At 46.9% G+C, this 15,185-nt stretch overlaps 1 protein-coding gene across 1 annotated transcript; it reads left to right on the top strand.

Annotated features, from left to right (window-relative positions):
* The first annotated feature begins 1,872 nt into the window (after positions 1-1,872).
* HRG (histidine rich glycoprotein) lies at positions 1,873-13,932 on the top strand. Its single transcript, XM_033150748.1, has 7 exons — positions 1,873-2,177; positions 4,404-4,514; positions 5,290-5,377; positions 6,763-6,929; positions 8,315-8,428; positions 10,563-10,658; positions 13,016-13,932. Exons 1-7 carry the CDS (start codon positions 1,974-1,976, stop codon positions 13,841-13,843), a joined length of 1,608 nt encoding a protein of 535 aa, XP_033006639.1. The 5' UTR covers positions 1,873-1,973; the 3' UTR covers positions 13,844-13,932.
* Positions 13,933-15,185: the final 1,253 nt, after the last annotated feature.

Here is a 15,185-nt window from a genome sequence, read left to right as displayed (position 1 = left end):
TCAGGGGTACCTTTACCTTTACCTTTAAGTTTTTTTAAAAAATGAGACTGGTGCCAAATTCAATATACAAAGGTTCAAAGAAAACAAGATAAGCGAGAGTCAGGCTGTGTGAGCATTGGACTTTTCGCAAAGCTGGGGAGGAATTCAGTCGCTGGACATGTGAGCCTGTTGCAGCTCTGCATTGCCCAATAGGCAACTTCCCCGAAAGGTCTCTGTTATGCGCACCCCAATTTCCAAGCAGCGAGAGACTCAGAAATGCTAGTCCACAGCTCAGGCATGGCTTCCTTAAATGAAGATCACTGAAGATGGTGGCGTCTTTGTGATATATCATTATTATATTTATTAAATCTGTATACTGCCTTTTATCTGAAGATCTCGGGGTGTTTCACAGCATAAGAATACAAGACAAATCACAAATTTGCATAATAAAAACAAGAACAAGAACAAAACAATAATTCTCCTCCCCCACATATATGAATATATGAGATTCATGAGATGGAAGGATTACAGCAGTAACATTCCAGTAGATCTTGTTCCCCTGTTAGGTTTCTAGGGGCTCTCAAAAAGCCATAGTTTTAGATTCAGCACAAAGAGCAAGTCAAACTCATCCCAGCCCCATGCAAGACTGCCTATTTCCATTGTTTATTTGATTTGATTTATTTCTTAGCAAAATGTATATCCCACTTGATGCAATTAGAACCTCTAACGAGCTTACAAGAAATATTACAATTATCAGTTAAAAAAATATGTTTTGTTTTGTTTTTTAAAAAGGAAGTTTAGAAAAAAAAACAATCTTTGTTACTATTAAAAAAATTTTTTAGAAAATAATAATAATCGTAACAAAGTTTAAAATATGTCAACATCTATGTGTCTGGATAAGGTTGCCTTAACAAAAATGTTTTAGTGCCTGCCTGATGTTCCCTTATACTCAGTGATAACATAATCTCCAACCACAAAAGAGGGGAAAGCTGTGCTCCCTTTTGCCCCCCCCTTCTAGATCTGAAGCATCCCCAGCTAACCATTTCTATGGCAATTCCAGTCACCTGTGCTCCTTGGTCTTACAAAGAGATACTTAACCGACTTGATTGGAGCCATTAACTTCAGAAAGCGGCAGATACAACCACTTTAGCAGCCTCCCTTTCTGCAAAATCTTACAGGCATAAAACCCCAAAGATGCTCTCGATGCTAAACCCCTCCTTCCCCCAGTTCTTCCATTCCTGCACACCTCTTGGGTATCCCTTGAATGTAGAGCAGTTTAGAAATCCTGAAGTTATGGTAGCCATCTTCAAACATCTCAAGGCTGTCACATGGAAGAGGGAGCGTGCTTGCTTTCTCCTGCCCTGGAGGGCAGGACCCAACCAATGGCTTCCAGTTACAAGAAAGGAGATTCCAACTAAACGTCAGGAAGAACTTTCTGGCAGGAAGAGCTGATGGACAGTGGAACACGAGTCCCTCAGGAGGTGGTGGACTCTCCTTTCTTGGAGGTTTTCAAGCAGATGTTGGATGGCCATCTTGCTTGGATGGTTTAGTTGAGATTCCTGCATCGCAGGGGTTTCCACTAGATGACGCTTGGGGGTCCCTTCCACCTCTTAAGATTCTATGATTCTAAGTAAATAGAATAGGCAAGATGCACTCTCTTCATGAGACCATCGCATCTGTGCAAAAACAGCTGCCTCCCTGTTTGCGGACTTTTTTTTATTTCAGCCAAAACCCACATACCTTTGTTCCTTCACACATGGCTACTTTGGCCAACTTGAATGCCGTTCTGTTTGGCTTCCTTTCCCTCCATTAATGATTCATTTCTATTTATTTGCCTCCCTTGACTGCGGATCAAGGCAACTGCTTCAGCCTTGCAGGTGTTGCGTCGGTATAAAACGGTGCGCCTTTAAGCATCCGCCTGCGTGTTGCGCGCATCTCTGGAAGGGCACTTCAAATGTAAACTCCAGAGGAAGCCAGTTTCTAGCACGGTCAAAATGGAGCTTCTGGCAGCTGCTGTGCTTATAGCGGTGCTGCTCTGTTCTAATGGCGAAAACCAAGCCGCCGTAGTTTCTGCAGACTGCAATGATGCAGGAATAGAAAAGGATGCTGGGTTGGCCCTCGACTTGATCAATAAGCACCGCAAGGATGGCTATATTTTCACCCTCTTGCGTGTTGCCGATGCTCACATACAACATGTGGTAAGTACTACAGCTCTGACTGTAGTCAGTGTGGTGTAGTGGTTAAGAGTGGTACATTCGTAATCTGGTGAACCGGGTTCGCGTCTCCGCTCCTCCACATGCAGCTGCTGGGTGACCTTGAGCTAGTCACACTTCTTTGAAGTCTCTCAGCCCCACTCACCTCACAGAGTGTTTGTTGTGGGGGAGGAAGGGAAAGGAGAATGTTAGCCGCTTTGAGACTCCTTCGGGTAGTGAAAAGCGGGATATCAAATCCAAACTCTTCTTCTTCTGACTGGCCTCTTTGCTGACTTTTCCCCTTATGAACACAGGGAGTTGCCTTATACTGAGTCCTCTGGCCCATTGTCTACACCAGAGTATTCCAAACTTGGGCCTTCAGCTGTTTTCTGCACTACAAATCCCATCTTCCCTAGCTAGCAGGCTCTATGGAGGACAACCAAAGCTGTTTGAAATTGTCTCAAAGCGAGACGTTTCATGCAAGAACACATTGGTGTGAAATACCTCTATACATGTGAGGCGAATTGGAGAAATGTCAAACCAATGATAGCTGACATTCTGACCAAGCCGCTACCAAGAAACCATTTTGGGAATGAGTCAAGATGGGGCTCTGGGTGGTTCATTAATTGTGCGTGCAACTGTTATATTTGCCGGAGAGGGGGTTGGTGGGATAACCCACCTCATATAACCAACATGCTTAAATCTAATTGATGCATGGAGAGGTTAATGTCATAGAAATAGCTGTCATGTTTGGGATGGACTAGGTAATCAAGCCTTTGTCCCCCTCCAGTCTACCTGAGAAGCTCAGCTTGTAAAGAGGACTGAGCTGGTTGCTCCAAGCTCAAACCATATGACTCTCACAAGCCATTAGAGTTACTATATACAAATAATTTGGGAACTTTAGCCACTTTGTAACAGCTTGTAAATTTTACTGCTTGTGCAATCTATTCGGAAGCACATGAATCTGATCATTGGATAGTTTGTAAGTAAACCCTTAAAAAAAAAACTTACCCAACATGTAGCCTTTTTATATGCTAGGGGAAGAGAGAAACTTTGGAAGGAACTCACAAGCAGGGGCATAGCAAGGGGGCGGGGGGCAGCCCGCCCCGGGTTCCAGGGGAGGGGGTGACACTTTGGCCCCCCCTCCACCCCGCCCCACCGGGCGGCCCCGAATGGGGGCATGCCGCCTTTCCCCCCTTCCAGCGGCTATTTTTCGGCGCGAGGGGCGGGCCAGCGAGGAGGGGGCATCATGACAGGGACAAGCGTGATGCCCCCTCCTCGCTGGCCCACCCCCCTGCCAAAAAAAAGCGATGGAAAGGGGAGACAGGGGAAGCAGAGCAGGCGCTTGAACGCGCCTGCTCTGCTTCCCTTTCCCCCCCTTTCCGTAGCTATTTTTCGGCCCAAGGGGTGGGCCAGCGAGGAGGGGGCGTCATGCCAGGGACAAGCGTGATGCCCCCTCCTCGCTGGCCCACCCCTTGGGCCGAAAAAAGCCACGTAAAGGAGGGAAAGGGGAAGCTTCCCCTTTCCCCCCTTTCAGTGGCATCCACGTGCGTTGTGACGTCACAACGATGTCGCGGCGCACGCGTCGTGCCCCTCCCCCAGGGGGGTGCCTCCGCGCCGCCGCCGCCCTGGGCAGTGCAGAGACTTGCTACGCCCCTGCTCACAAGGGTATATTTTAAAAGTCTAACAACCTATACTTCCATACTTTAATTTGCTGCATATTTTGTTGTTTTAAATCTCTGCTGTGGTTCTCTCAGCTGCGGTTGCCCCAAACGTGGATCTTGGCATCCAGGGAAGTCTCCTTTTGTAGCTATTTTTTTCCCCCCTTGCCACCAACTCAAGGCATGCTGTAAAGGTGCCTGCCTGCTGAGAAATACATAATTCCCTAATTTATTGCTGCATATATACCCCGCCTTTTTGCCAAGGAGCTCAAGGTGACATCCCGCCTTCATTTAATTCCCACAGCAACTGGCAAGGCAGGTTAGGCTGAGAGAGAGGACGACTGGCCAAGGTGAGCTTCATAGCTTCAACATTTCAATTTCTGGCCTCCCAGGTCCAAGTCCAACACTAACAACTAGGCCACACCAATCGCAGGGGGAATTACTAAAAAAAAAAAAACTGTTGGATTGCACAGAATTGGGGGTAGGGTGGATGGCAAATGTTGGATACTGCTAAAATACAGTACCTTCTGCAGAAATGCAGTTGAATTTGTTGCATTTCCTCCCCTTTCAGGGAAATGATTCCATCATGTACTTAACTCTGGATGTGCTGGAAACAGAATGCTTTGTATTATCTCGGAAAAACTGGACATCTTGTGGAAACAGGCCGTTCTACGGCTATACAGTAAGTAACAGCATCTTTTTATTCCTTCTGGCAGACTCACGGATACTGCCGATACTCTATGGCAGGCATAGGCAAACTCGGCCCTCCAGATGTTTTTGGCCTACAACTCCCATGATCCCTAACTAACAGGACCAGTGGTCAGGGATGATGGGAATTGTAGTCTCAAAACATCTGGAGGGCCGAGTTTGCCTATGCCTGCTCTATGGATATCAATGTTTTTGTGACTAAGGATGTGTACTGCAGCTCTGGCGCACACACACACACACACACACACACCTCTGGCGTTTGAAGCTGAGCATGCACGTCATTAGCCACAATCTCTATGCATCCTGTGGGCCCTTGAGAAATGCTACTGCTTGGTTCATTTCCCCTCAAACTGGCTTCCATCCAGCTTGAAAATGTATGCCACGGTTAAGCTGAGATGTACATATTTGAGACAGCCGCCGCACATGTGCAGATGACTGTGCATGCGCAGAGGACAGCTTCATGCAACAGGAGTTTGCGGGGGTTGCAGGTGCAGGGACACAAATCAGGTAATGCGCATCAGGTGAAGACATTCCAAGCCCTTCGTTGATGTGTACAAAAAGGTAGAAAGGTGACTTCAATTGCAGCGGTGGAAACAGCCTTCCAGCGTTTTAAGTCGCTAATGTGTACACAGCTTAAGAAAACTACAGTAGCCGTCAGAGCACGGCGGCACACTTCTCTTGTTGCTTTTGGAAAAGATGGGTGCTCATATCAGAGCTTCCGAAAGATGTCTGTCTTTTGCCTTCTCCAGGACTTTGGGCGATGTAAAGCTGTTGTGCAAATAAACCGGTTCCTTGAGGAAGAGAAACTGCATAGATACAACTGCACTGTGAGCCCAGGTATTCATAGCTTCTAAATGAAGTGTCTGTGAACTCAGGCAGGATACAGACTAAAAGATGGGTCACTGCAATCTGGTAGCTCACTCACAGCATTACAGATCATTGGGCCCATCTTGCTCAGAATACCAGGGCTGGGGAACCTTTTTAAGTCCATTTCCTGTGGGAAACCTCCTAAGGGGTGCATGGGTACCAGGGGTGGGTGGGTGCCAGAGGGGGGGAAATGGAACGCTAGATGTGAGTCTTACCCTTTGTGCACAAGGCTACATTCCAGACACACAAAAGCAGGTGGTTTAGACTAAAAGGAATCGCAGTGGCCCTCTAGAGATGCTAGCTACCTTTGAAGGTGACACGGAAACTACAACTAATCCAGAATGCGGCAGCCAGACTGGTGACTGGGAGTGGCCGCCGAGACCACATAACACTGGTCCTGAAAGACCTACATTGGTTCCCAGTACATTTCCGAGCACAATTCAAAGTGTTGGTGCTGACCCTTAAAGCCCTAAACAGCCTTGTCCCGGTATACCTGAAGGAGCGTTTCCACCCCTATCGTTCAGTTCCGAGGGCCTTCTGGCGGCTCCATCACTGCGAGAAGTGAGGTTACAGGGAACCAGGCAGAGGGACTTCTCAGTAGTGGCACCCGCCCTGTGGAACACCCTCCCATCAGATGTCAAGGAAATAAACAACTATCTGACTTTTAGAAGGCAGCCCTGTTTAGGGAAGTTTTTAATGTTTGATGTTTTATCCTGTTTTTAATATTCTGTTGGGAGCCGCCCAGAGTGGCTGGGGAAACCCAGTCAGATGGGCAGGGTATAAATGATAAATTATTATTATTATTATTATTATTATTATTATTATTATTATTATTATTATTATTATTATTATTATTATTATTATTATTAGCAGGGATTGAACCTGGGCCTTTTCCATGCAATCCAGATGGTCTGCCACTGAACCACAGCCCTTAATTGTCATCATATGAATTATCTTTTCTCCCAAGCTGATCCCAGTAGAAACCTCCCCCCCCCCACTTTTCCAGCAGATGCTGGCAGCAGACTTTGGTGACTGAGTAGGGATTTGTGATGTCAAAAACCTACTTTTCAGGACCGTTTTTCAGCTTTAATTTTAAAAAAGCACTGTCTTAACTTTTAAAGGTATAAATGCAGTATTTTTAAAAACACAGGCAGGTAATTCACATGAAGAGAGAGAATTCACTGCTGAAGAGAATTGGGATTTGATACGGAGGAAGATACAGAGCAAGGGAAGTCAGGGATTAAAGGATGACACTGGGACATCGGACGTGCTATCAATCAATGACTTCACCCTGCGTGTTAATTACAATCCCAGGCAACAATAACACAATGCTGATAACTGCTTGCTTTTCACAGTTCCACCTGAATTATACGAGTGCAAGGATTGTCCAGTGAAGGTAACAGTCATAGAAGATGCTGAAGAGCACGTGAAGTACGCCAACAGGGTCTTGGAGCAATACAATCAGGACAGCAACCAGACGAACTATTACAAGGTGGAGGAAATAAAAAAAGTTTTCAGTGCGGTATGTATCAGTCTGCCCTGGAACTTAAATTGCTGGATAAAGGTGAAGCTTTCCCCATCTCCCATTTCTTTGCTAGGAAAGAGGCCGTGTGCTCTTCTGTGTGCTATTAGGATGGCGTCAAAGGCCCACAATGCTTGGCAAGTACATTCCCAGAGTTCACTGGGACAAACTGTGTCCCAGTGTGGTGTAGTGGTTAAAAGCGGTAGACTTGTAATCTGGGGAACCGGGTTCGCGTCTCCGCTCTTCCACATGCAGCTGCTGGGTGACCTTGGGCTAGTCACACTTCTTTGAAGTCTCTCAGCCCTATTCACCTCACAGAGTGTTTGTTGTGGGGGAGGAAGGGAAAGGAGAATGTTAGCCGCTTTAAGACTCCTTAGGGTAGTGATAAAGCGGGATATCAAATCCAAACTCTTCTTATTCAGTTAATTCAACAGTGCGGAACTGGCACTGTTACAAAGGGCCACATAACGCTTGTTCCGCATGCAAAAGAAATGGATTTCTTTAGTGTGGTGGCACCTGCAGTCTGGAACTGGGTGCCTATTGACATCTGGCAGGCTTTGGGAGTAAACCTTACATAACAAAACCCAAGGAAAAATCCATACCTTGCAGGACATCTTCAGGAGGAGGAAAGGCCACAAGGAGTAAAGCCTACACAAATCTGGAGTGGAGTCCCTAAGGCGGTTGGATGGTGCCCCTTCTGGCTACTCCTGTGGCCAATCTGGTGCCAAATATCTTGCTCTGCTTTCCTTTGGATCACATCAGTGAGTCTGAGAGAGGGGTCTTCTTGTCTGGGCAGCCCAAGACCTCCATGCACACTGCCCAGGCTTGTGGCCTGGAGAGATTGTTTCAGTGCTGCTGATGCAGCAAAAACAACACAGGAGGCAGCCATTCCAAGTTACGGGTCTCTGCAGCCACAGCAGGTGCTGTGATTCTGCAGCAGTTTGACTTCACCCCCGGAGGCACACTCCATTGTCAGATGCCAACAACAAAGGCACCATAAATGCACTCTGTTCAGCGCCTGCTCAAATCACTTTTGTATAGGGAAACCCATCCCGACACAAAGAAGTTACAAGTGTTTTGTTTTATGTTTCAATCTTTTAATCATATTTTGAATATTTTTAAATACTTGCTTCCGACTGTTTTTAATCAATGATTTTAATGTTTTAATTTATATATTTGTAAACCTTTTAGAGGGTTAGTGATTTGGGGTTGTTGTTGTTTTTTACAATCATGTGATATATAATTTTTGTTAATTAATGAAATTCAGTTGGTTTAGATTTGCCGTGTAGCTACCAGGGGCCCAACGCAAAGAGGAAAGGCGTGCCTTGGCATTTCAAATGGCTGTGCTTATGCTCTTGGGCTCTTTCCTGGCCTTTTCCCTGCAGATGGCCGATCGTACGATGTACATTGTTGAGTTTACCATCAAAGAAACCTCGTGCCCAAGAGCCAGTCTTGCAAGGAATATCTCGGCGTGTGAATTTCTCCCTGACGGAACTGCGGTAAGCGAAGAGTCTAGCATAACCTCTGCAATGTGGTGCAATGTGGAGCCAGTGTGGTGTAGTGGTTAAGAGCGGTGGACTCGAAATCTGGGGAACCGGGTTCGCTTCCCCGCTCCTCCACATGCAGCTGCTGGGTGACCTTGGGCTAGTCCCACTTCTCTGAAGTCTCTCAGCCCCACTCACCTCACAGTGTGTTTGTTGTGGGGGAGGAAGGGAAAGGAGAATGTTAGCCTCTTTGAGACTCCTTAGGGTAGTGATAAAGCAGGATATCAAATCCAAACTCCTCCTCCTCCTCCTCTTCTTCTTCTTCTTCTTCTTGCTGGGTGTTTTGGACTACAACTCCCACCAGCCCCAGTCCGACAGGCTGTGAGTTAGCTAACCCTAGAAGCTAAATCTTGAGAGGAAATGTGAGAGGTTTCTAGACACACACTCACAGCTCTTTGCCGCCCATCCAGACAAGCAGGAGGAATTATCAGAGTTCAAGGATGTAATCCAGCACTTGAGGAGGGTGCAGAGGCAGGGGGTGTGGCCTGGGGAGAGAGCGTGGCCTAGTGAGAGCCCCAAGGGCCTTGTGGAGAGGTCTTGAGATACACATTCAGCCCACGGGCCTGAAGTTCCCCCAGGCTGATTTAAATGTCATTTCAAATTTGCTCACAAATTTATTGACAGCTGCATGAATTATGATAGCTAAGAAGTGGAAGGAGCAAGCAGAATATAAAATGGAAGAATGGTATAAAGAGGTGTGGGATATAGCTATTAATGATAAATTAACATGTGCCATTAATGTAAGACGGGGAATATGCAGGAGAAATGATTTGGAGGAGATATGGAGGGTGTTTGTAGAATTTATACTGTTAAAACGGAAAGGGGTCAAACCATCGCAAGAGGTGTTGAAATTTTGGGAGGTTGGGTAGTTACAATGGAATGGTCTCAGCGGTGGGGTGCACATTTTTATTCTTATTTGTTTTTTATTATTACTTTGTCAAAAAATGTATAAAATGTAAATAAATGTATAAAAATATAAATAAAAGAATGAATAAAAAAACAATTACAGCGTAAATCATGCAGAATAACAAATCATCAGTAAAACAATTAAAAATCTTCAGTAGAACAACCTTCTATGAAACACTATTAACAAAACAACTAAAAAATAAGCTAAACCACACGACAAGAAACCACAAAGCATTACAGCACTCTTAATCCACAAAACCAGGGCTTTTCCCCCAGCCGGAACTCCTCTCAGGTGGGTGCCATTGCCATTCTAAGAGAACAAGGGAGGTGTTCGTGGTGAGTTCTGGCCCCTCTTTTTCTAGAAAAAAGAGCACTGCACAAAACAACATTAGCAACATTAACGAACCAGCAACCAAAAACAAAGTAAGCACTGTTTAGTTCACACACACTCATGACTCACAGTCTTCCACTCTGTTCATCAAAGCTGGAAGGATGGGCAAGGCTGGTGGAAAAAGCCATTGCCTGATGGCCAGCGCAACGTCTCACTGTATTTAAATGGTTTTCTCTCAAACTACATCTCTAAATGCATTTTCTTTCAAAATATATGCATTTTGACACTTTTTTTTTAACCTCCCTCCCTTGCCAAGGGCTGTTGGGGCCATGGCTTCCTTAGGGATAACAGGATCACACCTTTAGAAGCAAAGCTTGGGTCTCTCCATTTGGTATCAATCTCTGGATCTTGGGCTCGAGTGGCAGTAGGCGTTGGGTAAGCCTTTGGTTGGAGGGGAGGTTGTTGCCTTCGCCTGCCCCTCCTCAGAAAGGGTATCCTGTTAAAGGGATCCGAGGTGTGACATCCTGTCCATAGCTCCTACGGGGACCCCTTGGGGTGGTGCCTCTATCTGATGTAAGTCATAGTGGTTTACCTTTCCATGGACTCCCTGCAGATGGGCAGGAGTCAAGATATAGCTTGGCTTCACCCCAATGCCTAAGCCGAACCGCTCACATCTGTAAACAATGAAGTTGTGGCCTATTTGGACCCATACACCAAACTACTCCGTGTCAGTGTGTTTTGTTGTTCTCCTGGGAACTTTGTGGCTCCGGTGCCTTGTCACACAAAAGAATCTGCAGCGCCATCCAACGCAGGGGGCACAGATTCACGTTGACATTTCCTCCTTTTCCGCAGCGCAAAGGACTCTGTAGAGGGAAAGCCGTTAAAGAGTCGGATGCAAAAGATCCCAGTGTGATTGAAATGGAGTCCTGTGAAATCTACGATATTCAAGTAAGTCGATTCCCCTGCCACCTGCTCTGTGGCTGAAGGGAGAGGCCTTCCCACCTGCCTTTAAGGCAAGGACAGAAGCAGGCAGCAACGACAGAAACAAGCGTGCCGCCTTGCCTCCATAGCTGAGGGGCCAGGGGCCCACAACATGCACAAGTGACATCAGCACGCTGATGTTATGCACCATGTGCTGTGCTCGCACTGTGGATGCATGATGAACAGTGTGCTGATGGCAGTTGCGTGACTGTGTGCAATTAAGGTAAGCGTGTCACACAGCATGCACATGCAACCACTGCAGGATTTTTTTGGGGGGGGGACATTGAGGGGGGGAACGTTCAAGGACACCGTCTGTGCAGCATAAACCAATCCACCAGGTGGCGGCAGAAAATTTAGGTGCACTGCAATTACGGTGGAACCTCGGTTTTCGAACCTAATCCGTTCCGGAAGTCCGTTTGATTTCTGAAATGTTCGAAAACCGAAAATCAAAGGGCTGTCGGCAAAGTGAATGGTGAAAATGGAAGAACGCGCCGCAGAAGCCGTTCGACTTCCGAGGCGTGTGCGAAAACGGAAGAATTCACTTCCGAGTTTTCGGTGTTTGGCTTCCGAATCGTTCAGCAGCTGAGACACTCGAAAACCAAGGTTCCACTGTACTTCCGTTAGGAAGTGGCAATAGCAAATTTGTATTCCACCCAGCAGAGAGCACCAAAGAGGCTCCTATACTGTGCTTTCTTTTGGTCTCTAGAGTTTCAATGAATAGGAAGTACAAGCTGCTAATGTGGCTCACATTAATTGGAGATTTTGCAAAACAAAAACAAAAAAACTCAACAAAACTCAACAACTTTGGGGGGGGGGGAGTTCAGCAACTTTTGTGCCCGGAATTTCAGTTTTTGAAACATGGCAACCCTATACTAGTGATTTATTGTAAGAAAATGCAACCCACTTACAGCGACATGAGCCAAGAAGAACTGCAGCGTTGCTTAAAATTAGGAAATCTCTTTTCAGGGATCCAACACTGCAGCAATTCAGCTCCCTTCAGTCTTTACTCCACAGGGGAAGAGAGCAAGTGGCCCATTTCAGCCTCCTTGCCTGACTTCTGCAGCATCTCAGAACCCCCAATCTCACATTTCATTAGCGTGACACAAGGTCTTCCTTATCGAGAGTGGCTGGGAGAGCGCCACAAATATCCCAACAAGCACTGGTTGGCTGGCTAATACATTACAAGGGTGACAATTAAGCATATGTTGCAGCTCTACCCAAAGTGCAAATCAGGCTCCTTCTCAGCAATGCATCTGAGTTTTTTGGGGGTGGTTTTTGCAATAAGTGTGCACTACCTGGCTCCATCACCTGGCGGCTTCTATTTTTCCTCCACAGCTTTGCACATAGACTGCTATATCGGAGCCATTCAGCTGTAAACTAACACATCTGTTAAACACATCGCTGTGTATCTATCGAATCCAACTCTGCATTGCAATCATTGCAGGGAAACTGCCAATCCTGATTGGCTAGGCTTATATCCAACTTCTCTGCAGGAAGGGAAGGTTTTCTGGGATCTAAGCAATATGAGCAACAACAGGAATAACTTTGCGAGGGAAGAGATCCTAAGGAGGGAGGGGAAGAGGAAAGTCTTCAATAGGCACAGAAAAGACCAAAAGGATTGCATGTGTCTAATACGTAGCAAGAGAGAATTCATAAGGGTAGGTGCCACCACACCAAAGCCTAATTCCTATAGCAAGCAGACCGGACACAGGGAAAAGTGCAGATGAGACAGATAAATAAGGCCAAAAGAGGCAAGTGAAGGAGAAGATTCTAAGGAAACCTCACGCTGCTTAAGGCAGGGGTGCCTAACCTGTGGCCATTCACGGGATCATAGAGTTCTGGAGTTGGAAGGGACCCCAATGGGTCATCTGGTCCAACCCCCTGCAAGCACCCATGGCAGATGGCCACCCAACTTCTGCTTAAAAGCCCCCAAGGAAGAAGCGTCCACAATCTCTCAAAGGAATCTCTTCCACTGTCAAACAGATGTTGTTGGACTCCCATCAGCCCTAGTCAACACGGCCAGCACCTGGAGATGTTTGGGTTTGTAAAGAGCACCAGCACCGCTATAGCTTACAGGCATGGAGAGGACAAATGGCAGGGTGCTGTTTCATGGTGAGCGTGATAGCAGCACAAAGTCCAAGGACTGACAATCTACTTCCATGGCAAACAAAAAAAAAAAAGGTTGGGTGCATTCGCTGGTGCAATGAAAATTGTGAAAGGTTCGTAAACTAACTCCTTTCTTTCTTTCTTTTTTTCTCCTTTTGTTTCCCGTTCTCATGTGCGCTGCATGCACACCTGGTGGCTGTGCTCCCTTCCACCACCAGGATACAGGAAAAGGTTGCCGTGTGTGCGGGCACGCATGCAGGCACCCACCGCATGGGCACCCTCATCACCATCACAACCATGACCACCAGCACCATGGTCCTTATCACCATCATCGCCACATCCATTTTCATCCTCATCACAATCACAACATCGGACATCGCCAACATGGGCATCACAAACATCGTGGGCATCACAGGCATGGACATGGGCATCATGGGCATGGGCATCACGGGCATGCAGGGCCCAGAGGTGACCACAATTCCTCTGGAGAATATCCTGACTTTCCCCCTCCTCCAGGACCCTGCTACCCTCCTCCACCCCCTGGTGGACCACACCATTTTCCACCTGGTAACTACCCCCCACCTCCCCCAGGGCCACCACATGGGCCTCTTTGCAACTCCCCTCCCCCTCCTGATGACCCCGACGATTGTCCCACAGCTCCCCAAAATCAGCGGGTTTGCGGGCATAGCGACCGCAGGCGCTGTCCCGGCCACAGGTGTCGCATGAGCTCAGCTGGGAGAGGAGGAGGATCCTCTGAAGAGCACGATTCCTTCGGGGACCGCCACCCTTTCCACGGCAGCAAAGCCGGGTCGGTCTACTACGTCCCAGTTGCGAGTCCAGACAATGTCCTCCAAGCTCCTGGGGCAGACTTCTTTGGTGGCCCAGACAGTCAGCAGCGAGGCCACAGGGAGCCGCCTTTGTGCGGCAAAGGCCCTCGCGAGAAACCAGCGCCGCAACCATTCCCAGAAGCTGCTTCAGAATCAAAATCGTGCCCAGGGAAGCCCAAGCATGATCAGCCGGGCCTTTTGTCTTTGTATCCGCAATGAAACACATTCCCATTAAGCGGAAGTGTTTCCGTAACTACATAGCTCCGCGGCCTTCAATAGTGAAAAATAAAACATCTCTATACACAAAACAGTTTCTTTTATTCTGAGAGGGAATGAGCATTTGTGGAAAGTGCCTTCCTAAGGTATGTCTCAAGCACAAAACATATGTTTGGTTTGTTGGTTTTATTAGATTTATAAATAAGCCTTCATCATAAGATCTCGGGGCAGTTCACAGAATAAAATACAGGATGAAAATGTGAGAATACAAAAACGAAGCAGCACAACGATAACACACACACCCTTCCCACAGACACATTTAAAAGGCTGTAGAATATTAATCAGCCAAAGGTCTGGATGAAGAGGAACGTTTTCACCTGGCCCCTAAAAATATATAATGAAGGCGCCAGGCGAACCTCCCTGGGGAGAGCATTCCACAGATGGGGAGCCACTACAGAGAAGGCCCGTTCTCGTGTTGTCACCCTCCGAACCTCACGTGGAGAAGGCACATGAAGAAGGGCGTCAGATGATGAGTGCAGAATCTGGGGTGGCTTTCTCCATCTTCCATGTGACAACCCTTTAGATCAGGGCTAGGCAGCCTGAGGCCCGTGTGCTGGATGCGGCCCAATCGCCATCTCAATCCGGCCCACGGACGGTGCGGGAATCAGCATGTTTTTACATGAGTAGAATGTGTGCTTTTATTTAAAATGCATCTCTGGGTTATTTGTGGGGCATAGGAATTCGTTCATTTATTTTTTTTTCAAAATATAGTCCGGCCCACCACATGGTCTGAGGAACGGTGGACCGGCCATACGGCTGAAAAAGGTTGCTGACCCCTGCTTTTGATATTTGAAGATGGCTATCATATCTCCTCTCAGTCTCCTCTTATCCAGGCCAAGCATACCCAGCAACTTCAACTGTTCCTCATAAGCCTTGGTTTCCAGACCTTTTGTCATCTTGGTTGACATCTTTGCGCCCGTTCCAGCTTATCAATATCCTTCTTAAATTGTGGTGCCCACAACTGGACACAGTATTCTAGGTGGGGTCTGACCAAGGCAGAAAAGAGCATTACTATGACTTCCCTTGATTGGGACACTATACTTCTGTTGATGCAGCCTGGAATAGCCTAAGGTTTGTTTTGTTTTGTTTTGTGTTTTGTTTTGCCGCTGCATCACACTGTTGACTCATGTTAAGTTTGTGTTCTACTAAAATCCCTAGAACCTTTTCACATGTACTGCTGGCAAGCCAGGTGTCCCCCTTCTTGTATTTGTGCATGTGGTTTTATCTTGCCTAAGTGCAGAACCTTACATTTGTCCCTATTGAAATTCATTCTGTTAGTTTGGGC

The sequence above is a fragment of the Lacerta agilis genome, chromosome 5, assembly GCF_009819535.1.
Source record: "Lacerta agilis isolate rLacAgi1 chromosome 5, rLacAgi1.pri, whole genome shotgun sequence".
Lineage (NCBI taxonomy): Eukaryota > Metazoa > Chordata > Lepidosauria > Squamata > Lacertidae > Lacerta > Lacerta agilis.
Note: the sequence above shows the minus strand (reverse complement) of the source record. Positions and strands in the feature narration are given on the sequence as shown.

What these genes read in the sequence shown, in the direction of transcription:
- HRG (XM_033150748.1), top strand. Translation starts at nt 1,974, where the DNA reads ATGGAGCTTCTGGCAGCTGCTGTGCTTATAGCGGTGCTGCTCTGTTCT. An exon ending in TAAAAAAAGTTTTCAGTGCG is followed by an intron (nt 6,930 to 8,314) that starts GTATGTATCAGT and finishes TTTTCCCTGCAG; the next exon opens with ATGGCCGATCGTACGATGTA. An exon ending in TTCTCCCTGACGGAACTGCG is followed by an intron (nt 8,429 to 10,562) that starts GTAAGCGAAGAG and finishes CCTTTTCCGCAG; the next exon opens with CGCAAAGGACTCTGTAGAGG.